The following is a 25,212-nucleotide window of genomic DNA, read 5'->3' as shown; positions in this document are numbered from 1 at the left end:
ATTGTTAATAATCACATTTTCTTATTTTTGTTACTAATTTAAAACAAAGAATTTAAAGACCCAGTTTGCTTGTCACCGTTTATGAAGTCTGTTTACCCTATGCATTTCCCTCAGCTCAGACAGTAAAAACAATTTCAGTCATTTGTTTTATGTTGTCTGTACTTTCTGGTTCTTAGCGTTGCAAAGTTGGGACTGCAAAAATGGCAGGAGAATGTTTAAGAGAAAGTAAAAGCAGCAAAGAATCCTGTGGCACCTTATAGACTAACAGACGTTTTGTAGCATGAGCTTTCGTGGGTGAATACCCACTTCTTCGGATGCAAGTAGTGGAAATTTCCAGGGGCAGGTATATATAAGCAAGCAAGAAGCAAGCTAGAGATAACGAGGTTAGATCAATCAGGGAGGATGAGGCCCTGTTCTAGCAGTTGAGGTGTGAAAACCAAGGGAGGAGAAACTGGTTCTATAATTGGCAAGCCATTCACAGTCTTTGTTTAGTCCTGAGCTGATGGTGTCAAATTTGCAGATGAACTGGAGCTCAGCAGTTTCTCTTTGAAGTCTGGTTCTAAAGTTTTTTTGCTGCGGGATGGCCACCTTAAGATCTGCTATTGTGTGGCCAGGGAGGTGGAAGTGTTCTCCTACAGGTTTTTGTATACTGCCATTCCTAATGTCTGATTTGTGTCCATTTATCCTTTTCCTTAGAGACTGTCCAGTTTGGCCGATGTACATAGCAATTACAGAACCAGTTTCTCCTCCCTTGGTTTTCACATCTCAACTGCTAGAACAGGGCCTCATCCTCCCTGATTGATCTAACCTCGTTATCTCTAGCTTGCTTCTTGCTTGCTTATATATACCTGCCCCTGGAAATTTCCACTACTTGCATCCGAAGAAGTGGGTATTCACCCACGAAAGCTCATGCTACAAAACGTCTGTTAGACTATAAGGTGCCACAGGATTCTTTGCTGCTTTTACAGAACCAGACTAACACAGCTACCCCTCTGATAAGAGAAAGTGTTTCAGTTGAAGCTTAATTGTTTTAAAAATTTTGTTTTTAGAAAAATCTATATTTAAGGCCAAGGTTTGAGTGGATAGCATCCCTTGGATCAGAAAATAGTTAAAGTTAAAGTGGAAGATAAATATGAAATATTTACTCCAATTTAGTGCCCTGCTATCCCTCTGATGACCAGTAGGTGGCAAACGGCTCACAATGATTCAACCATCTTCAAACTAGTGTTGTGTGACCTCAGAAGCTCTTGAACTTATTTTAGGCCTAATAGAGACCTGTCAAAGTCTTAATCTCCCCGGTCTCCCATTTCTTCCCGCAGTCCCTTAACAAATGTAGATTCTCTTGGATCTACTGAATGCACCTTCTTTCTCTTTTACTAAACAATTCGATTATCAATCTTTTTTCATATATAACAATGTCCCTTTTACACTGCTTGGACCGGCAAGTCTTTTTTTTTTATCATTTCATTTCATTTTCTTAAAAGTAAAAAAGAACAAGGGTTTGATTTATACCTATCAATCCAAGAGAATTTGGGAAAATGGGGAGAATAAAAACTTTTGTGAGGTAAAGTTTCACTTCTTACCTCAAAAATAATACATCTGAGAAAAAAATTTTCGATATTGATATTTTAAAATTCTATTACTCTTACACTTTAAATCAATTAGCAAAACTTCTGCTGAGATTCAACTTCCATTCAGACTCCTAAAGCCTGTTCCATAACGCATGCACGCTTTCTACTGAGAACAAAGGGATTTGAGATTCAAGTAGTTGTTTGGGACTTTTTTCCCTTTTATTTTTAACAAAATCTTTATAAGTCCTGAAAACACTTATTAGGACTCAGTGTTTGGTTTCTAACTAATAACATCCAGACTGCACCACAAATATCAGGTAAATCTTCTAGTTATTATTTGTATTACAGTAGTATCTACACACCCCAACTGAGACCCCATTGTGCTAGATGTTGTACAAAGATTAGGAGACATTACCTACCTCAAGTAGCTTACAGTACAGACAGACAAGATATACCAAAGGTGAGACAAGTATTGTTCCCATTTTACAGATAGAGAACTGAAGCACCAAGAGATTAAGTGACTTGTCCAAAGTTACAAAAAATAAATAAACCTGCAGTTGAGCCAGGAACTGAACCCAGATTTTCTAAAGTTCACTCCACCTGTTTTCTCTTTGATTGAATGTGTTTTAATGAGAAATCAAAGAAGTCCTGAGCTGGGTGAACTAAACATTTTAAATACAAGCCTTACCCTTCTTCCCAGAGCATAACTTGAGTTTCAATGGGAGAAAATGAATGAAAGATTTGGCATTCTAAAGTCTCTGGTCTCCTTCAAATACCATTTTACGAGTCCATACATACCTTTCAAATGAGGTAACCTGTCCCTATACTGAAAGTAAGAGGCTTAAGACAAAAGGCTTTCATTTTAATTTCAGAAGTAGAGAAAAGGCCACTTCTGATACCCTAAAGAACAGATTTACAGCAGAGAAAGTTTGCTATGTAATATTATGTGGAAGTTGAGATCTAGCTTTTGTAAAAATCTTTGCACCATACCTACGTTTTTCTGAAGTACTGCATATTTTCCAGTCCTTCACCAAGTACAGTGGAACCTCGATTATCCAATCTAATTGGGATCAGAGCAAGATCGGATAACCAAAAAACTGGATAAACTGGAGAATGGGTGGCAGGGCTTGAGCTGACATCAGGAGCCCCAGCTGCTCGGGGCTGACAGCTTGAGCTCCGCCACTGGTGGTTCGGTTAATATGGAGAGCTGGATAATGGAGGCTCAGATAAACAGGGTTCTACTGTATTATTACTGATAATGAATACTAATATAATCAGTCATGCTATACTGTATAGCACCTTTTAACCAAAAGGCTCAAAGCACATTAAAAACTTCACATTAGAGAATTACGCTTCTCACACCTGTGAGGTAGATATGATACTCATGTTACAGGTGGGCTCACTAAGGCACAGACATGTTAAGTGCCTTGCAAAGTCACTCAGTGAATCAACAGCACAGATTGCTGTTCATCTCCTTTCTGCAACAGGCCTGAAGTATAGCATCCCTGGCTATTTAAAAGTGTGGTGTTTAAAAGTGACTGCATTAGCATTAGATGTAATGAGTCCTTTTCCTGGTACCTAAGGAGAGAATTTATAGTTGACTATATAAGTCTCATGTTTTCTTATTCTTGTCAAGGATTGGAGTGGTTTGAATAATATTGGCTTGTCAATCTAAGAACTCCATTAAGGGGCTGGATGGTCTGTGAAGGTCTGCCGCCAGCATGTTAGAGTAAACAGGGTCGAGGGCAAGTGACAAGTACTTGCATGCTATAACTACTGAGAGAGGGAAGAACACATTAGGATGGTTCAAGGAGGTATTAACTGTGAGTAAAGGGGTGAAATTAACAGAATAAATTGTGAGTTCAATACCAGAGCAGACTTCTTGACAGCGATCTTTATTAAATTGTGGCAAAGTGTCTCAAGGGAAGTGATGGAAATCCAACTGCTTGTGCTATTTAAAACTGGGCTGGAAATAATCCTGTAAATATTGTAGGGAGCAACAATGTATTGGCTGTGGAGATGGTCCAGGTGACCATATAGGTGTTTCCCGTCTCTAATTTCTATGACTCTGTCATAACTTTAGCACTGAAGAAAGCTGCTGGTTTACACCTTTTATTGAGGGGTGGGGAGTATGCATGTAATTTAGATAGAAAACTATCAACTTTTTGGAGGCAGCTTACCACCCCACCTTCACTTCTGTCAGCTATGAGCTACTGTGGGTGCCAGAATAAGAAACATGGAGACATGGATTGAAACTGCAACTGCCTGAGAAAAAAATTAAGAACTTGCAGATAGCCAAACTAGATCTGCTCTTTTGAATATGAGGTGATATTTTCCTCTCAAAACACATACAACTCCCACTGATGTTCAAGAGGACTCCAGGTATGTATTCAGAGGGATATATCTCCAACAGAGCATCTCATTTTAGTATGCAGCACAGAACTCTAAGGAGAAGAGAAGGATGCTACAAGATTATTTAAGTAACAAATGGAAGAGGAAAGATACAAACAGCACAAATTGAGTAAAGACATGGCGGCTGAGCACTGCTGAATGAATGTTGTTGGGTGTCCTCAGGATGGAAAAAAGAAAAAAATCCAAAGTTGTATAGGCATTAAGAATATGAATGTAGACAGGCTACCTGTGCCTCCTTACTGTTCATAGAAATGTGGAGCTGGAAGGGACCTAAAGAAGTCAAGTCCAGCCCCCTGTGCTCTGGCAGGACCAAATAAGCCTGGACCATCACTTACAAGTATATGTCCAACCTGTTTTTAAAAAACTCCACGATGGGATTCCACAATCTCTCTTGGAAGTCTATTCCGTCTTAACTACCGTTATAGTCAGAATTTTTTCCCTAATAACTAACCTAAATCTACTTTGCTGTACATTAACCCATTACTTCTCCAGTGAACATGGAGAACAACTGAGCACAGTTCTTTTTATAACATCCCTTAACATATTTGAAGACAGTTATCATGTTCCCCCTCAGTCTTCTTTTCTCAAGACTAAACATGCCTAGTATTTTTTTTTCATTTCATTATGCTCTATGTTCCTATGTAACACCTTTTGTATTTTTTGAAAGGTTATCATAGCTTTGTATAGTTTAGCAAATAGGATGTCTAACTTTGGTTCTAAACGTTTTATAGTTTAAATACCATTGATGTTTTGTTTTCCTTAAAAAAAAAACCCACACACACTTTCAGACTACACAGTTTTCTTTGGGTCTGACCTGATTATTTGCATTCATGCCACTATCATAGGTCTCAAAAACAAGAGTGGTGATTCTTCAAAAACATTAACATAGTAAACAAAGCCAACAGAGAAGGACAGGAGGGAGGAGAGGAGAAATAATGGCTTGCTTGATAATTATATGCAAAAGTTTTATCCATCTAAAAGGTCAAGTAAAACAATACACAACTTCACAGCTCTCAAGTGTTGGTTTACGAAGGCTTTGGATAACATGCTAATCCTATTGGGTTTGGTTACTCTGATCATTTAACTAGATCACCATACCTTTTGTTTAAAAAAAAACAAAAACCCAAAAAACTGATATTTTACTTATAATGACCGAGCTTTTTCTTCTTCTGTTTTGATTTTAACTGTACAAATAGTTCTGATCAATTCTAAAACAACAGACTTCATCTGAATGGTTTTATTGCATTTCTGATTTCTGTAATTCTGGCATAGAGTCTACTACACTCACATTTCTATGAGAGATTTGGAAATGTGACAAAGTGTTTGAAAACAACATCCACAGATTAGGCTGATTTGATTTTTTTAATCTCTACCTCTGTGAAAACGATGCCTTCAGAGAATATGGACCTGACTACATGGGGCCGAATTATGTACATTCATGAAGCAAACTACATTGCCTGGAAAATGTCCAGAGTTCCAGGGCTCGACTTTTTTTTGATAGGCATTGAGTGGCCATATTCAAAAACCAAAGCTTTGTCCAAATAAGGACAATAAATTACACTGATGTCAAAACATTGTCAACCTAACCAGGTTTCCTTAAAAAGACAATGTTGACCCATTTTTGCTTTGACGCGCGCGCAAAAAAAAAGTCAGATTACTCAGCTGCTACAAGATGAGCCAAAATGGGGGGAAAACAGTTTAAGAAATAACAACAAAAAATTAGTGTAAGATACTGAAATCCCCTCAAAGTGACTGATATGTAGAAATGTTTGGATACAAATTGCTTTCACATAAGTTAAACATCACAATGGGCCAAAAAAGAAAAAATATTTTAAAATAAGTAATACCCAGCAAAATTTCTTTCCATTAACAGTTTAAACTCGGACTTGTATTTTCCCCTCAGTGTTCTAGAAAGAGATAGGAACCATTATAAATACAACATGACAGTTTGATGACAGCATTATTGGGGGGTTCACTTCAATGAAACTTCTTACTTGTTAACCCTAAGGGCTTGAGCTTTAGGAATTGTTGCTCCCTTGTAAAATTGCATATGAATTGCACTGAGTCTGTTTTACTCTGCTACACATAAACTAGCCCACAGGAGTCAGTATTGAAGGAAAAATTATACAACTCCTCCCAGCCTCCTTAGCCCCTTTTTGGAAGAGTGAGCTAATCAAATGATTCCTTTCAACATTCTCCCAAAGCCACAAGTCACACCCAATGGCTATGATTCTTTGGTGCTTAAACAGTTGCAGTTGTAAGGACAACTTTTGCTCTTAAGGAGGAACAAGGTTTTCTAAACCCTGAACATAAGGAAACAGCCAGGAAATAACCTAGCTCAAACCTAGACAGTTGTGAGATTGCACCAAAAGAGTCTGGGGCCTGGTCTACACTAGGACTTTAATTCGAATTTAGCAGCGTTAATTCGAATTAACCGTGCACCCGTCCACATCAGGAAGCCATTTAATTCGACATAGAGGGCTCTTTAGTTCGAATTCTGTACTCCTCCCCGACGAGGGGAGTAGCGCTAAATTCGACATGGCTATGTCGAATTAGGCTAGGTGTGGATGCAAATCGAACTTAGTAGCTCCGGGAGCTATCCCACAGTGCACCACTCTGTTGACGCTCTGGACAGCAGTCCGAGCTTGGATGTTCTGACCAGCCACACAGGAAAAGCCCTAGGAAAATTTGAATTCTTTTTCCTATCTGGACAGTTTGAATCTCATTTCGTGGTTGGACATCGGGGCGAGCTCAGCAGTACCGGCAACAATGCAGAGCTCTCCAGCAGAGGAGTTCATGTAATCTCTGAATAGAAAGAGGGACCCAGCATAGGCTGACCAGGAAGTCTTGGATCTGATCGGTGTGTGGGGCGAGGAGTCTGTGCTTTCGGAGCTGCGCTCCAAAAAACGGACACAAAGTCCCAAAAAGGAGGGATGGCAGGCTCCGTTGAAACAACCAGTCCAGCACTGCAGACCGCTCTGGGAGCAGGAGCCTGTCATTCCTCGAGTTTAGAGGCGGTCTTTACATCACCGCACACCCTACCCAGCACAGACTGCGTCCCAGTTTCAACCCTTTAACGCAAAGTCATCAATAAAGAAACCTTTGTAAAGTTACAGTGGAACATGTATTTTATTTTTAAATGTGTGTTGGAAGTGGGGGAAGCGGGGTGGACGGGGTATGTAACTGCAGATGCTAGTCAACAGTAACTTGGTAAAGAAACAGGGGCAGGTTCAGCTTCTCTGTAAAGAAACTGAACAGTCACAGGTCACACTGTTCGCTGCTCGCTGGTACTTGAAGAGTTCCTTGTCGCTGTGCAAGGCGCCTGCTTAGGGCTTCACGAGCCAGGGCATTAGCGGGTAGGCTGGGTCCCTGAGGATCACTATAGCATCTGCACATCCCCAAGAGTTATTTTGTGGTCCGGGAAGAAACTACCTTCCTGCAGGCGTCTAAACAGACCAGAGTTCCTGAAAACACGCGCGTCATGAACTTTGCCTGGCCACCCGACGTTGATGTTGGTAAAACGTCCCCCATGGTCCACCAATGCTCGCAGCACCATTGAAAAGTAGCCCTATTTCTCAGCAGCTGACTGTGGAAGAGGTGGACGATAAGGTGCGAGGAGTTGACAATGGCCATAAGTGCAGCGGGCTCCGTGCTCGCAGTGCTGTGGCGCCCGCGCTGTCACTGAGCAGAAAAGTGCACGAACAGATTGCCTGCAGGCGCTTTCAGGGAGGGAGGGAGGGCGTGATTGACGGTTCAATGATGACAGTTACCCAAAACCACCCTCGACACATTTTTCCCCCAGCATGCATTGGGGGGAAATCCCAGAATTCCAATGGGCAGCGGGGAGTGCGGGAACTGTGGGATAGCTTCCCACAGTGCACCACTTCCAAATTCGACGCTGGCCCCGTTACTGTGGACTCACACAGTCGAATTGGTGTATTTAGTGTGGATACACAAATTCGACTTCATAAGGTCGATTCCACAAATTCGACTTAAGTTGATTCTAAATAGTCTTGTAGTGTAGACATACCCTGGGTTTCCTGACGCAACACGCTAATGAAAATGCATTAGCAGCCCTGCCCCACAACTGCCTTGTGTCAAGGAGCTCTGCCGTGACTGGGTACTCACCACTGGATGATCTCAGTAATTTGGGCCTCCCAGTGTGCCACAGATTCCTTTTTATCTGCCAGGTCTCTCATTTCTTCTTCTAGCTGTCGGTTGTTCATACTTAGCCTCTCAAACATGGTGGTGAGCTGAAAGAGGATTTAAAAAAACACATTTAATCTATAAAGAGCTGTAACTTAACCCTCTTGCTCACCTACCCGATCAAGGAGTTTTGCCTCCCTGTGCCACACCCCTGGGTGCCCGCTTTAAAAATCAGTATCACCTATCAGAATAAACTGTACGTGACAACAAAGGCTGAAACATTTTCTTCTCATGTCCAAAGTTAGACTGATTTTGAGAATTACAATCTTGTGACATTTCTGACATATCTTAGAGTTTGATCTTGCACAGTATAGGTGTGTAGTGTTGCGTGTAGAAGCACAACATTAAAAGTGTTGAGCAAGACAGGGAGTGCAAGAGAGTCCGATCCTGTCTTACAGCTCTGCTATACAGCCACCAAGTTATTCCTGCTTAGCAGCAGGAGCGAGGCCTATGAGGGGGATGTACCACTGTCTCTCCTCAGACACTCCCAGTCTCTGCTCACCCCAATCCCTTTTTTACCTTGCACATTTATAGAGTGGGATTCATCTTGCAATTTACTACAATTCTCCAAGAGCTTTTCTACACAGAGCCGTTGCCAGTACAGCTGTGCTGGCATAGCTATGCCAACAGAGCCTCCTAAAGTAGCATAAACCAGCAAGAGTTCTTCTGCCAACATAGCTACATACCACCTTTCTGAATGGCATTAGCTATGCTAATCCAAGCAGTCATCTGTTATCATAGTTGTGTCTACATTGGGGATTTTGCCAGCATAGCTAATGCAGCTCAGGTGTATAATTTTTTCACACTCCGAGCTGACAGCTATGCTGGCAAAATTTTGTGGTATAGACCAAGCCTAAATCGAGGAATATACCCAGTGGTTAACCTTCCTTTCCACCATACAGGTTCTATTCACATATGCACACCCTGCAAGATCAAGGCCATAATTGGTTTGTGTTAAAATCGGGGATCAAGGACAAATTAGACTACATAACTATTCGTATAGGTCAAATTTGGACCAGAGACTATGCAGGCTTGAATCTACCATAGAGTACCTGTATTTCTTTAAATACTGAATTATAACAGCAAATTGGAATGATGCAAAATTTAATCTATTTTGCTCTTTTTTCCCCAACATGATTATTAAATTGTATATTTATCAGTAAAACGTGTCTCCTCTATGGCCAACATTTGTAATTATATTTAAATAGGAGTCCCCTGAGCACTTTTTACAGGTCCTAATGATTTGTGATTATGAATGTTAATAGGTCTATCTAAAAAATTCACATATGTCATTTTTCAAGACATAATGAAAATCTTTAACAGAATAAAGCAAAGTACAAAAACATCAAGGCCTCTAATCTTATAGTACTTAAAGCTACATCTATATAAAGGTCTACATTGTATGGAAATATTCTTACAGTATGGTAATTTAAAAATGTCTTCCATTATTTTTTAAAATATACATAAAAGCAACTAAAAAAATCAAGTGAGCTTCTTGCTGTAGGTAACCTTTGCCAACCAGCAATGAACTGGAACAACCCAGTGAAAAATGAACATTAAAGAGAGAGCCTAGCTTAATTATTTGTTGCACAATTTTTCTTTTCCACTCATCACATGGTAATGCTAACACAGCTGCCTTGTAATTTGTAGCTTTTTAAGATCTCAAAGTAACACTTCATCTTCCAAGGTAGAAATGACCAAGTCATTGCATAGTAATCCAAATACAAGTACATGTAAAGTAATTGCATTATTGGTCAATTACATAGTTATTTGGGTTATGCAAGCAAATCATTATTGTTTTAATTTGGCTTAAGGAATTGTCAAGAGTTTCTGTGAAAAAGCCATAAAATCAACATAATTTAGTTCTTTTTAAAAATACATTTTAAAGATCAGATAAGACTCGATTCCCCTCTCAAACCAAATGGGAGACACTCTTCTGTGCAGGATCAGTTGAACTTCTGATATATCCTATATTAGAGATTACATGTTAGGCTACGTCTATACTACCCGCCCGGGTCGGCGGGTAGCATTCGACTTCTCGGAGTTCGATATATCACGTCTCATCTAGACGCGATATATCGAACTCCGAATGCGCTCCCGTCGACTCTGGAACTCCACCACCGCGAACTGCGGGGGCGGAGTCGACGGGGGAGCCGCGGACTTCGATCCCGTGGCGTCTGGACGGGTGAGTAGTTCGAACTAAGGTAGTTCGAGTTCAGCTACGCTATTCGTGTAGCTGAACTTGCGTACCTTAGTTCAACCCCCCACCCTAGTGTAGACCAGGCCCTAGATTCAGTTACCTAAAATGGGTCTTATCCATCTCTACTATGATCCTGTATTGTTGTCTTCATACAAGGTACTTGATGCTTGTAAAACTCTCTAGCTTCAGTCAAGCAACACTCACCTTATCAAGCTCATTTGAGAGCTTTTTGTTTTCCTCTGTTAGCAGAGTCTTCTCCCGTTCATACTTCTGTTTGAACTCTGTTTCAAACTCCTCTCTTTCACTTTGGCTAAGGTATAATATAAAATATAATAAAAAGTTTCATATACTGCAAACAATCCACTATATTGTTTGACTAAATGAATACTATAATGTGTGAGTATGTAAGGCTCTAAAAATTAATACATATAGCAGCTGAAAGTAAAAATATTAAACATATTACTAAAAATATTAACCCCCCTAAAATGTGAACAATATGATTATCTTCTTAGTATTAGGACAGCAAGTCAGTGTGCTTAGTGTTATCGTTAGACAAAATTAACCCTCCTTCACTGCAGGACTGTAGAGCCTCAGGAAACTAACATTTCTCAGTCTACTTATAAGTACTTTATTCTTTGGGTAGATCTTCCAAATGCTCAGCAATTATAATTTTGCAGAATAAAAGATAGGAAAGGCATCACCACAAATTCAGACATTCACAGTTAAAGGTAAAACCTTCATATATCCTAATTTGTTAAAATGGCATTTTAATTTCCATATATCTCTGCACTTCCTGATCCCAGGCAGGATTAAAGGCAGAACTGCCAGAGATGAGACCTCGACCTAATAGCATGCGATGTGTGGAACAGTCATTGGACTGGCAGGATTAAACCAGTGATGAGAAAAGCTTCTGCTTACAATATTGCCAGGCTAATTTAGCAGACCTAAAAGGTCACTCATTGACGATTCACCCATCAGTATCAGTAAGAAGAAGATGGATCAATTGACCAACAGGGACACAATCATGACTGAACTGGAGACATCAATATCAGCAGATTCGCAAGCCTGTTCAGATGCTCATTCTGTGAAAAGCTTCAGGCTAGCTCCTGCTCCCTGCTTGCCTACTCAGGTGGGTTTTGTTCACCAGAGAGGCAACACATGTAATATAATGCTGAATTAATCAACATTATCCTAACTGAAGGAATCCCTGTGGATTTGCAGGTGAATGATGATGCTGTGGCTTTCTCTCCCTGCTAAATGGAGCACAATTCTCTCAGTCCGTGGGATCAGAAGAAGGGTAATATGATGTAGCAAAGCTACTCTCCTCCCGCTCCCCCCTCCACATGCTACCACCACCACCTCAAATCCACCCTTTTTGGATCACCTACACTTGCAGAATTTCAGGAAGACCACTTTATAGCATTTTACTTTCACTAATGGTAGGTAACAAGGATGGAATTTACCAGTGGGCTAATCAGGCTGTGTCATACATAAGTTCAATAAATATTCAATAAATATCTTTTCATCTATTCAAATACTTAGTAGGTACTCACTAAAAAGCCAGATGAAATGATCATCAAAAACTCTGTCCTGAAGTGTGTGAAATTAACTGCAAACAGGTCAGTGTTTCAGATTATGTGATGGGGAAATTATATCCTGGTTTTACTCTGTCTTTGAGAAAGAATTTGGCAAAGAGTTATAACAGTTCTGCAAGAACATCCTTAAAAGCTGAGAGGCCGATGGTAGTTATGCTGAGCCCATTTAAGAGTATTCCTGGTTTGAATTTCCTGCTCCTAATTTGAAATTCATTTAATGTTTCAACCAGGCTTTGAAATATAGTACACCATATTAGGCTAATCTCTGAAACTGTTTGTTGTTAGGCATCCTTTGAAACAAAACACTCCATTTTACCAATGTACCATATTAATTATTACTGTTTAAACTCCAATTCTGAAATCTACCACCAATCCTTTCCCAGACTAAGAGATTCCATGCATATGATGAGTAGACTGGGCAATAGCCAGAAACAGATTAAAGCATTAGGGGAATGGATAATGAGTCTCACTGCCATGTATGAGGAGCAGAATCAAGCCTAACTTCTCAAACAGTAGATTAAGCCTTTAAAAAAAAAAGTTTGGCTAACTCTTTTTGTTTAGTTTTGTGTGTTTATTGTTATGATTTGTTTTGGTTCCTATGAATTTTGTCTAGTATTTGCTCTGTAAAGCCTTGATCATCACAGCCACTGTGTTGATGGGTTTTTAGGATTTCTGCCAACTCCTGTTTCTGGGGAGGGGAGAAAAGGGACAGGATACATAACTGACTTGTTTTTAGTATTTGTAACTGAAGTTCTTAACTGCAATGGTGATAGTTAAGACTGCGAGTTTGTCATGGAAGTCACAGATTCCGTGATTTTTCCAGGATCTCCATGACTTTTGCAGCGGCCAGTGCAGCTGGTCTGGGGACTACCTGAGCAGCTCAGGCAGCCCCTGGGCCAGCCATACCGGCTGCGGCAGTCTCGGGCCACTGCCACCCCCCCCATCCCCCCGCAACAGCAGCAGGAGTTTGGGTGCGTGTGGGAGGGGGCTCAGAGCTGGGGATTCGGCGTGAGAGGGGGTCAGGGCTCTGGGTGGCACTTACCTTGGGGGGCTCCCCTGGAAGAGGTGACATGTCCCTCCCTCAGTTCCTAGCTCCATGCGCTGCCTCTGCCCGCAGGCACCACCCCCACAAGCTCCCATTGGCCGCGCTTGGGGCGGGGGCAGCATGTGGAGCTAGGAGCTGAAGGAGGGACATGTCGTCTCTTCCATGTAGTCGCGAGGAGCCGGGTGAGGAGCCGCGAGGAGCTGGATAGGGAGCCTGCCAGCCCAGCCAACACCCCCCACCCGCATCAGCGGGGTCCCAGGCCACTCTCCCCCCCAAGCACCCGTGGCACCCCTGGGCTGCCCCCCAAGCACTCATGGCACCCACCGGCCACCCCCCATAAGCACCTGTGGCACCCCCCCATCCAAGATTTAGTCAGGGATATATAGTACAAGTTATGGACAGGTCATGGGCCGTGATTTTTTGTTTACTGCCCACGACCTATCCATTACTTTTACTAAAAATAACTGTGACTAAAATGTAGCCTTAGTGATAAGTCCCTATACCAGTAAATCAGGCTGATCAGGGATGAGGCAAGGGAAGCAAAGGGAGGAGATAAGAAATGTAATGGGGGACAATGCAGCCTCAGAAATAAGAGGTAAATGGAAAGCTCCACCTACTGCCCTCAAGTATCTCCTTGACAAGCCTCGAATCCCTGTCTCAGAAAAGTGATGAATCCACTGGCATACACCTTGGGCAGGGAAGAAGATCAAAATCTCTCTCTCCCATCAACCTTTTATTCTTCTCTAAACCATAGCTGTCTATCTGCTCACAAGTGATAGAAAGTATACACATACACTAGATTGTCTTTTCTTCTCAAAATAACTGTGAATGAGCCACAATAAACCAGATGATCTTCTCAGACATCGTGTAACCCTTAACCTCATAACTGTGACTGTGAGGGAGGGCACAAATTATTTTATCTTGCTATTTTGAAACAAAAAGGGGCCCTGAAGTCAAACTCAAACCTCCAATATTTGACAGACCTGTGTCACACCCTATACAAAACTGACTTATAAACTTCTATGCTCTGTAAACCATCCATTAATTCACAGGTTCAGAAGAAACTTCTCCTAAGGACAGTCTATTCCATATTGTCCAATGAAGGTTTCTTGTTGTTTCCTCTAAAATATTTGGTACGGATAACTGTCAGACACAGAATATTGGACTAGATGGATTACGGGTCTGATCTTGTATTCCTGTGTTCCAATGGTATAAGGCATTTGTTTCATGCCCTGGTAAATCACAAGTTATCACACCTTAGCATATTGTCATCAGTAAAAAGTAGCATTTTCCTCTCCCTCTGAGACCTACGCACTTGGACTACTGGTACTAAGAAAACCTTATCTTTAGCAGTGGAGGGATCTGAAAAATAGTACCAATAATTGTTTTTAAAAAACTATGACTTTACAAAAGCAGTTTTTTGAAAACACTTAACATATTCAGAATACTATGGTATAAAGCTCTTACTAGCGCCTGTGTGGAACAAACTATATAACTTGCTATTTTCTTTGCCACTCATAAGTAATGCAGATGATAAAATCTTTCAGACACATCTCAGCTTTTTGTTGTTGTTTTTTTAAACACACAGGATCACATATAAATACTGACAGTTTTTCATTTTTTTGCAAGACCTGTTTTTTAATTTCCATTTTGGTATATGCTATGTTTTTAGAAATGTCTTTATTTCAATAATCGAGATAGGTTCAGTATAAAACTTCCCAGGTGTTTCCTCATCCTTTGCAATACTGCTACCTAATGCCCCTTTACTATTGGCAGAGAGTCAGAAAACTTTTTATGTCTGGTTATGAAAACAAAAAACATTGCAGGTAAAGCGAAAAATGCAATAAAGTTTTATAAACTAAAACAATGTGCTCTAAAGAAGACCACCAAATACTTAAAGTGGAGCAACAGCTTTAATTCGTCACTCATAAATCAGTGAGCTACTTCAGATCCAAGTCAGGTAAACTTTTTTCACTTACTAAGGCCCAGTCATGCATTAGTATCTGCTAGGGTAGATTTGTATCTCTTTGTATCTCTGTGGAGTCCCAATGACTGCAATGGGACTCTATACGTGCCTGTTCTAGAACAGCCTGGTGCAAGGTCAAGCCCTTATAAAGAATGTTTTATATTCTTGAGGGCTGATCCTGTAAGATGCTGAGCCCTTCCTGTGCTGTGGGTCTTTGACTCCCACTGAAGGGTCAAAGCCCTTAATTTTGGATACTTGATACATTTTTGTTCATGATTTTCACAGTCTTTCCTATATTACAAACATTATACACACACCACACACACAGTACCATTATATATATTGTACATACTGTCCCATTCACGCTAGACTCCATTCACGTTCACTTTTTCTTTACAGAGATCTAAAAGCTCCTGTTGGAACTAGATTTATAAACAGCAAACATGAAACAGCTGAAACTGTTCAGCTAATATATTAAAATTGGAAATTTGATTACCTTTTGACTTTTGCAGCTGCACAATTTTAGGGTGTAACCCGATAACTTCTCATAAACCATGCAGAGTCAGGGCTGGTCAATATTTGGATGAGAAAGCTCCAAGAAAAACTTGGACAGGTTGTGGTGTTGGCGATTCATTATATGACGCTCCCCACTGAGTCCATACTGAACTAACATGCCAACATGGTGTTAAAGGGTCACTACAGTATTCAGGTGACAGCCGTAACTCCATTTCAGATCACTAAAGATGTGGTAGCCTTTTTTGCATTTGTAGAGTTTCTGACCCCAGTATTTTGTCAAAACTTTAACTGTGATAGTGATAACACACTACTTAAACTACCCCTACTGTCTCAACTGGATGTTATTCTTCACTTCCTGTCCTAAAACAAAGGTATAATGTACCGACACACAATGGGCTGCTGCACATCTGGCCCAAAGATGGCTGTATTCCAGTAGTAGTTGAAGTGATTCCTTTGCACATTTCTCTCTTGTATAAAACAATGCATTAGGGAAGAATTACCCCCCCAAATGTGCCCCCCACCCATTTACAAGGTTTTTTTAAAAGCCATTTTTCATTTCATCCCACCTTCTACTATCAGCAGCAGATCAATAAAGGTAGGTGAAATATCCAGTTTTTATTAGAACTGGAGGATATCCATAGGGACAACAGAGATATTTCCTGTGGATCCCAGCTGCCTATACTTTTCTGAAATATAGCAGTCATCTCTGCTATCCTAAAAATCATTTGACCCCCTCCCACATACCCCATCTATTTAGACATCACAATGTGTTGAAGCTGAAAACAAGAGCTATCACTGCTCAGGACAACAGGAATCTGAAATGTAGTCTGTTCTTTAACTTTGCTGTGAGAGGGGAAAAGGAAGGTTACTTAACTTATAGTAACAAGTTCTCTGAGATGTGTGGTCCTATGGGTATTCACTGTGGGTGTGCAAACATATGCTCTATTCACCTGAGACTGGAAAGTTCTTCGCTAGCAGTGTCTGTTGGTCCACACTTGTGCCCTGCACCTCCTTGTGCTCCAAACCCAGGGCATAAGGGGTGGCGCTGACTGACAACCTCTCCAGTTGCTATTCTACCACAAATGAACTAGGAAGGATCAAAAGGGGAAGGAGGGCAGGTAGTTCAATACACATTGGGACCACACATCTCAAAGAACTTCAGTTGCTATAAGGTAAATAATCATCCTTTCTTCTTAGAGCACTGGTCCCTATGTGTATTTCACGGTGGATGGCTCACAAACAGTACTCCCTGAGGAGGAGGGTGCGAGGAACCATGCTGCATCACAGATTGCAGGACTGCTGTGTCTAAGGACGTATCTGCTGAAGAAGCTTGGACCAGTGTGTAATATCTGGTAAAGGTATGCAGTGAGCTCCATGTCACTGCTCTACAGATTTCTCTGAGAGGTATTCACTGGAGAGAAACTATGAAAGTAGTATGTGCTCTAGCTGAATGGGTGCTCATACCCTGAGAAGGAGAGGTTTCCATTTGTTCCTAGAACAGCAGAATGCAGCCCGAAATCCACTTCCAGAGTCTTTAATCTACTCAGCAATAAAGATGAATATTCTCAGAGATTTTTAAAGGGTTTCATCCTTTACAGATAGAAAGCCAGGGCTCTATGTACACCCAGAGAATGGAGTTTCCTGTCCTCCTTGGTGACATGAGGTTATGGGTAGAATACTGGTAGATGTATGTTGGAATTCAGAGGGAACCTTTGAGATGATCTTAGGGTGCAACTTCGGGGACTTTATCCTTATGAAACACCACAAAGGGAGAAAGTCTGCCAAAAGCGATGCAAGCTCACCTACTTTCCTGGTGGAGATGATTGCTATCGGGAAGACCACTTTCTCGAGTAGATGGAGAAGGGAGCAAGAGACCAAAGGCTCGAAAGGTGGATTCATAAGAGCTGACAACACTTGGTTAAGGTCCCAATTAGGAGTTGGTGCTGATACTGGAGGAAAAGTTCTGAGAAGACCTCTCAGAAAAACTGGTTATAGCATAGGTGATTACCAAGAAGATGTCTATCAGAGGACAGAATGTGTTAATCACTGCCACATGTACACAAAATAAACTAGTGGATGGGCTACTGGATAAACTTGATTACTTCAGTGAGGGGAGATATGCCAAGATGGCAGTGATTGCAAAGTACAGCAAAAGTACATGGCAATTTTGGCACCAGATGGAGAACCTCTTCCATTTGGCAGTATATCATTTTTTTGTAGAAGCCTTTCTGGTGTTAGTGAGAATGGATTGTATTTCTGAGCATAAGCTCTCTAAGCTCACTGCCCATCCAAATACCAGGCTTTGAGGTGGAAAGATGTTGGGTTGGGATGGCTGGTTTTACCTTTGTCTTGAGTCAGCCATGGTTGTAAGCTGATACATGGGTGTGTGTACATCTGGAAGTTGCTAGTGAACCAAAACTGTCTCAGCCACCAAGTTGCCACTAGAATCATTGTTGATTTGTCCTGTTTGATCTTATTAAGGACCCAAGGTAAGATGGGAATAGTTGGGAAAGCATACATCAGTGGTTTTGACCCTTGTACCAGGAATGTATCCCCTCTAGTATTGTGCACTTGAGCAGTACAGGAGCAGTAGGTTGGACACTCCTTGTTTACCTGTGATGCAAAGAGGTCCCATGACAGGGACCCCTACTGCTGGAAGAAGTTCTGTACCATCAAGCTGTGAAGCTCCCACTCATGGTCCCTGTAGAAGTGTCTGCTGAGGCTGTCAGCTAAGGTGTTCATTACTCCAGGAAGTTGCACCTCTGACAGGTTAATCTGGGGTTGGATGCACCAACTCCATAGTTTGACTACCTCTGCACAAAGAGGATTGGACCTCGCTACCCTCTGCTTATTTATGTAGAACCCTGTGGTCATGTTATACAACATGACCAGAACATTTTGGGAATGTGCTAAAAACAGAAACCTTCTGCAAGCCTCATACCTTCCTTGAAGTTTGAGTAGATTGATGTGTAGCTGGGATTCTTTTTGGGTCCAAAAACTTGGTGCCACTTGGTTGCTCTGTGATGATTGAGACTGGTTTGTCTTAGGCAGTGGTCCCCAACCTTTTCGTCTGTCGGGCGCCAGACGAAGGACCACTGCGTCGGTGGAGCACCCGCCGAAATGCCGCCGAAATTTGGGAGCGATGCCTCTCGATGACGTCACTTGTCGACGGCAAGCGGCGCCATCGAGAGGTGTCCCCGCCGAAATTCGGGAGCGACGCCTCTCGATGACGTCACTTGTCAATGGCAAGTGGCGTCATCGAGAGGCATCCCTGCCGAAATTCGGGGGCGACGCCTCTCAATGACATCACTCATTGGCAACAAGCGTTGTCATCGAGAGGCGTCCCTGCTGAAATGCCACTGAAATTCGGTGGCATTTCAGCGGGTGCTCTCCCGGGGTCCAGGACATGGGTGCATTAAGATGCCCTCGTGGGCGCCATGGCACCCGCGGGCACCGCATTGGGGACCACTGGTCTAAGGTATCTATTTTCAGAGCATAAATCATGCATAAACACACCTGAAGGTAATGAAAATGGAGCCTTATGTAGGATGTTACGTATAGAAGGTGGCTATGTGACCTAAAAGGATCCAATAGGAACAAGCTGTCAGTTGGAGTTGTGCAATGAGGTTCCTCATTGCGAGGAACCTGTCCTGAGTTAAATAGCCTTTGGCTGAAGTTGAGTCCAAAGTCACTGCAATAAATTCTGCATGGGTTTCCATTTGCTCTTCTTTTTGGGAAAAAGGAAGTATCTCGAATAGAAACCTTTCTCCTTGTGTTGAGGGGACATGGGCTCTATGGCTCCTAGCTGAAGAAGGTAATCTATCTCCTATCTGACAATCCTCTCATGAGAGAGGTCCCTGAAGAGGGATGGGGAGAGGGGTTTCATGTAGGGATGGAAAGGAATTCTATTGTGTAGCTGATAGAGATGATCTCTGGGACCCATTTGGTGTAAGATGTTGCTACATTGGAAAGAAGCAGAAGAGACAGCAACCAAAGAAAATGTGGGTAATCTGGCGGTGTGGAGACTGGCTGGAGCTCTTGAAATGACTTCTTGACAGGGAGTTGCGGATGGAAAATTGTGAGTATGCTGTCTGCTGCAGAGTATCTTCTGGTATTTCCTGGTGGTTTGTAAGTCTGTTGATTGACAAGGAGCTGGGGGCGGGGTGATGACTGAAAGGAGATAGTTTAGAGTACTTCCTCCAATGTGCTGGGATACTTCCACAGGGAAAGGAGGGTCATCTGGGAACCTTTGAGAGAGTGTAATGACACATCCATTTTTTGCTGAGCAGAATGTTACTCTCAAAGGGGAGGTTATCCACCATAGCTTGGACTTTCTTAGAAAGCCCTGAGGAGTGAAGCCAAAAGCCCACCTCCCGATGACTACTGAAGTCACCATGGTACAGTGTCAGACACATTGAGGAACACTTGCAGGAACAACTGCAATGATCTCAGCTTATTATAATTAATAAAGTCATTTTTCAAAATAAGGGCCTGGTAATTTACTATCTGCAACTGTAGGCTTGCAAAAGATACTCTTTTTCTCCTAAGGAGGGCCAGTTTTTTAGTGTCTTTGTCAAAAGGGGTAGACCGAGGCTGGTGCAATCTGTTGTGCTCAGTGACAGCCTGAATTACTAGAGAATTTGGGATGGAGTGAGAAAAAAACATTCCTTCCCATTAGCTGGAACAAAGTATCTTTTCTCCATCCCTTTCGGAGTTGGGGTGCAAGTGGCTTGAGTATGTCAAACCACCTTAGAATCATAGAATCATAGAATATCAGGGTTGGAAGGGACCTCAGGAGGTCATCTAGTCCAACCTCCTGCTCAGAGCAGGACCAATTCCCAACTAAATCATCCCAGCCAGGGCTTTGTCAAGCCTGACCTTAAAAACCTCTAAGGAAGGATATTTCACCACCTTCCTAGATAATCCATTCCAGTGCTTCACCACCCTCCTAGTGAAAAAGTTTTTCCTCATATCCAACCTAAACCTCCCCCACTGCAACTTGAGACCATTACTCCTTGTTCTGTCATCTGGAACCTTGGTTGGTTCCAAAGTGGCATGATTGATGGGAAGCACCACCTTGCTAGGGCCTATGGTCTGGAGGATATCCAGAAGCTTGTAAGCAGGGTCTTGAATTTCCTCCAGATAAATCTGCAGAGCCTCTCTGATTCTTTTCAGGCAGTCCAGAAACTGTTTGTAATGATCAGGTTGTGAAGGTGAGTGCAGTGTCACTACCTCGTCAGGACATGAGGAAGCGAGAACTGCAAGTGGATCAAGTGGCTCCGGTTGATCAGCTGTTCCTTCTCCTCACAGCACTCCTGAGGGGGCTGAGGCTCTTCCTATGAGGTGCTCTCTGTCTGTATTCCAGCTCTGATCTCCTGGAGTCAGGAGGTCTAAAGTAAGGATCGGGAGCCTCAATAGGGTGAGAATGTAGGCTTGTATGGATACAGAGGTGGTGCCCATGGGGGACAGTGCCACTGGTCCTGGGATCAATAGACTGTCTTGCAGGAGAGATCAGGCACCCATGAGGCTCTGGAATTCCTGTAGGGGCTAAAGTCAAGTCAATGAATCAGCCTCAATCTTTCCGGAGGAATACAAGTTCTCGGAATCTATGTGCAGATCCATTAGTATAAGCAGCTGAAACCACAGCTGGTGGAAGGGACTAGCAAATAATGTACTGATGGCATAAGTACCACTGTGGAAATTACTGGATCTGAGAGTAGTGACAATTCCAGGTCTGTATTAACTGCTAGGTCCTCAAGGATGATATAGCCAGGTGTAGTGGGAATGTCTGTAATTGGAGCTGACAGTGCAGACTTGAGTCTGATGTTAAGTCTTGGCATCTTTTCTTGCGGTGTAGAGGGAAATCACTCTATCCCCTCCATCACTAATAATGGAGCCGGACTCACCCCTTGCATAGGTGGCAGTGTTTGAGTGTTCTCGGCTCTCAGTACTGATGGTACTGGCCCATGCTCCCTGGCAATTCACACTAAGGTGCAGAGTCTCACTTGGCTTAGAAGCTGTAGGGGAGGCATTCCTCTTCTCAGAGGGCTTAGGTGGGGATTTCTCCCACTTCTTATTAGCATGTTTTTTCTTACCCTCTTCTTGTCTGTGTCTGCTAGAGCCTTTAAGTCTGGACTTGGACGATATGGGACTAAGGTAAACCTGGTCCAGATAGGCAGTAATAGGTGGATCCTGCTGATGCTTAGCAGGGTCAGAAGACCCAGAGTTGTGTTTTGGCCTCATGGAGAGCTCCATCAGATGCATCCTAAATCAGAATTTGCAAGAACATCATGTATGAGGTGGAAATGAACAATAAATCTTGCACTTGAATGGAATGTGAGCCTCTCCGATGCAGTACAAGCAAGAGGCATAGGGATTACCAACTGGGAAGACCCTGGGGCAGGCCATGCAGGATTTAGGGCATAATAGGTTATCTGAATTGTGGGGATAACGGGGGCAGAACTCCTAATCCCAAAACACTATCTATATAGCTATCTATCTGCACAAAGATAAAAACCATTTACAAGAAAACCTGAGTAGAAGGCAGGAATGCTAGCAAAGCTGTGTATACTGTTGGAGTTACGTCTTGGACCACGAGCAGTAGCTAGGACCTGGAGAGATGGCTGGTTTGTGCCACCCTTATACCCTTGGTTTGGAGCCTGAGGAGATGCAGGCATGGACCAAGGGCATTGCTAGTGAAGAATCTTCCAGTCTCATGAGCATGGAGTGCATGCACACCCACAGCAAATACCTATAGGGACTTGAAGAAGAACACAGCATTAAAGTTGCTGTTCCCTGCCTCTTGCCTTATCTTTCACTCTTCTGCTCAGCTCCCACACTGTGGCCATGGAAGTGCAAGATCCCATACACCTGCCTTTCCTTTTTGCATGAACTACACCTTTGAGGTCCTTCTATCTTGCTTCCTGCTGTGAGAAAGATTAAGGAAACTGATGGGCCACTGCCTGTAAAGCACTTTGAAATCTTCATCAATGATGGTGCTACACTCAAGCTATTATTACTATTGCTACATTATCCAGTTAGATGAACTTGCCTTTACTGACAAATACCATTCAGTGAACCAGGTCTGGCCTTAGTGAAAATGGTGCCCTGGGCGAACTTGTATTTTGGCACCCTCCCTCCCCCTCCCACCATAACCCCTGGCTCCTACAGGCTCCCTGGGCTCCTCCTCCCTCCCCACTCATCGCTGCTGGGCCATTACCTATACTTCACATGCAATGTCCACAGGAAAGTCCATTCAATGTAGATGGGTGTCTCCCATGGTCCACTGTGAGTTAAGAATCCCTTGATGAGCCACTTACTTTGACTAGTCCTTTCAAGATGTGCTGGTGTTACCCCAGGAACAAACATTTGAAATACAGGTATAGCGCCAATATTCATAACTTCAAATACAAAAATGATACATGCATACAAATAGCATAAACATTCAGCAAATCATAACCTTTTCATAGACATCTTACATGCCACATTTTGTACAAGATTAGTTGAATATATAATAGTGGTTGCAACAATGATCTACATGGTCATATTTTAATCAGATAACATCACAATGAGTAACTGCTACAACTAGCAAATTCCTAGGCCACTGTCAGCAGAAGCACAGATGTAAAAGTGGCATGGTATATGGTGTATTGCCACACTTCTGTGCTGCTGCAGTGGCTTGTGGTGCCTGGCGCTTGGCCTGTGGCTCAAGGCAGGCTTTGCGCTGTTACACGGAGGCTGCATCTTGCCAGAGCCCATGGCCCCCCTGCAGACCCTACCCACTCTTGGCTCACCTTGAGCATTTTGACAGGAAGTACCAAGCAGTAATAACAACAACAATAATAATAATAATACAAGAGTGTGTGTGTGTGTGCGTGTGTGAGAGAGCGAGAGAGCGCGCACCTCTGTGTGTGGTGTGTGTGAGAGAGAAAGAGAGAAAAAGACTGTGTGTTAGGGGATTGTGTGAGAGATAGAGTGTGTGTTGGGGAGTGTGAGACTGTGTGTGAGACAATCTGTGTTGGGGGACTGTGAGAGACAGTGTATGTGGGTGTGAGAGCCTCTGTGTGTGTGTGTGTGTGTGTGTGTGTGTGTGTGTGTGTGTGTGTGTGTGTGTGAGGGAAGTTTGAGAGACAGTGAGTGCACTGTCACTTTAAGTCCTCCTTCCCTCTCCCCTCCCCCCTGGCTCAGCCCGCCCCACTCACGACTCACGTAGAAGTTTTGCTCCTCCTGGCCCTGGCCTGACCGGCCCCCATTGGAGACCGAGCGGCACGGGGCTGCAGGCAGGGAGGGACTTGGCTCCACTCTGGGCAGTGAGCAGTGGCTGCGCCACCAGTTACCGCCCCGGCTGTGCCGCTCTGGACTCCCCAGGGCCGGAGCAGAGCCGGAGCCCTCAGCCGGCTGGCTGAGGCACGAGTGAGGGAGGGGCCAGGGCAGCGGGATCAAGGAGAAGCCCAGAGTGGGGGAGGGGCTGGAGAAGAGAGCAATCCGGCTACAGCCAGCCAGGGGAAGCCCCAGTCCCTTGTGGCGCCCCCTGGCTACAGCGCCCTGGGCGTGGGCCTCGTTTGTCTGGCCCTAAGGCTGGCCCTGCAGTGAACATTCAAGGCAAATTGTAAGCTCCCCCACATGACAATAAAAGTAGGTCTGACAAATCACCCTTTCAGTACCCATGAAGAGACTTGTGTATTCAGTGGCATGGTGACAGACGTTAGCACTGAATAAAACCAGTGCAGATCAGCGTCTGCCCACCTTAAACCATTGTTCCCGGGCCAGCAGAAAGTGTAAGCACTAGCAGATCTCTAGCATTTTATTTGTCCAATGAAAAGATGAAAACATCAAACAGAGAAAAATGCTAAAAATTATTTAACCTACAATGGGGCAAATTCTTCCCTGATTTACAACCCTGCAACTCCAGTTACTTTAATGGGGTTGGTAAGAATTTGACACAAGGAAGAGTAACTGTTCCACCTCCTCACATATATTTTTGAAGATGGCTAGTATAGGGTGTGACACCCTGTCACCCCTTTATTCACCATTGTCATATAATTAGGATATGTTTTGCAGAAAGTATGCCTTGGGAGGTATCATTCTAGATACTTCATTCTAGAAGTCTTGATCTGCAAGACATTAATATCTCATTGGATTGTATGTGCTATCAGGTATGTGAAGTTATGCAGTTTGGCTATGTATGTGTTACTGAAACATGCTGTGAGGTTGAAAACACCACAAGCAGCCTTTCAGGGACAATAGTAAAAAGGCCAAACAATGTTAATGGCTTCTTGTGGAAATGCACACAAACATAAGGATTACCCCAGGAACTGTATACAATAGAAACCTCTCAGAGTTAGCACTAGACAATGGGAACTGTTTGACCCAGGTCACAGCAAAAGAGCTTTCCAGCAAGTGGAAAGATGATTTAAAAGGGGGAAATGACATCATGACAGTACCTCCCTACAACAACACACCTGGAAATACCTGAGGAATAAAGACTGAACTGGGGGAAATGATGGCCCCAGGCTAAAGGGATTTCTAGCCTATGTATGAAAAACTGGGAAACCCAAGCTGCAAAGCAAAGGCAGCCTGTTTATCACTCAGGGTGAGAATTTGCTAATTCATCAAGTATGTTAAGTCCAGTTTGTGTTTTTGTTTATTTACTAGGTAATCTGCTTTGATCGGTTTTCTATCACTTATAATCACTTAAAATT

General features: G+C 42.9%; 1 protein-coding gene across 3 annotated transcripts in view; it reads right to left on the bottom strand.

Annotated features, from left to right (window-relative positions):
• The window catches only part of CDC42BPA (CDC42 binding protein kinase alpha), a 352,910-nt gene that overhangs the window by 76,540 nt on the left and 251,158 nt on the right, over positions 1-25,212 (bottom strand). For all 3 annotated transcript variants that reach the window (XM_045009047.1, XM_045009045.1, XM_045009046.1), the window contains exons 16-17: positions 10,594-10,699; positions 8,112-8,236 (exon numbers count right to left, since the gene is read on the bottom strand). In XM_045009047.1, coding sequence (XP_044864982.1) covers positions 8,112-8,236; positions 10,594-10,699 — 231 coding nt within the window. The remainder of the gene's footprint in view (positions 1-8,111; positions 8,237-10,593; positions 10,700-25,212) is intronic.

The sequence above is a fragment of the Mauremys mutica genome, chromosome 3 (assembly GCF_020497125.1).
Source record: "Mauremys mutica isolate MM-2020 ecotype Southern chromosome 3, ASM2049712v1, whole genome shotgun sequence".
NCBI classification, from domain to species: Eukaryota; Metazoa; Chordata; order Testudines; family Geoemydidae; genus Mauremys; species Mauremys mutica.
This window is presented reverse-complemented; position numbering and strand designations above follow the sequence as displayed.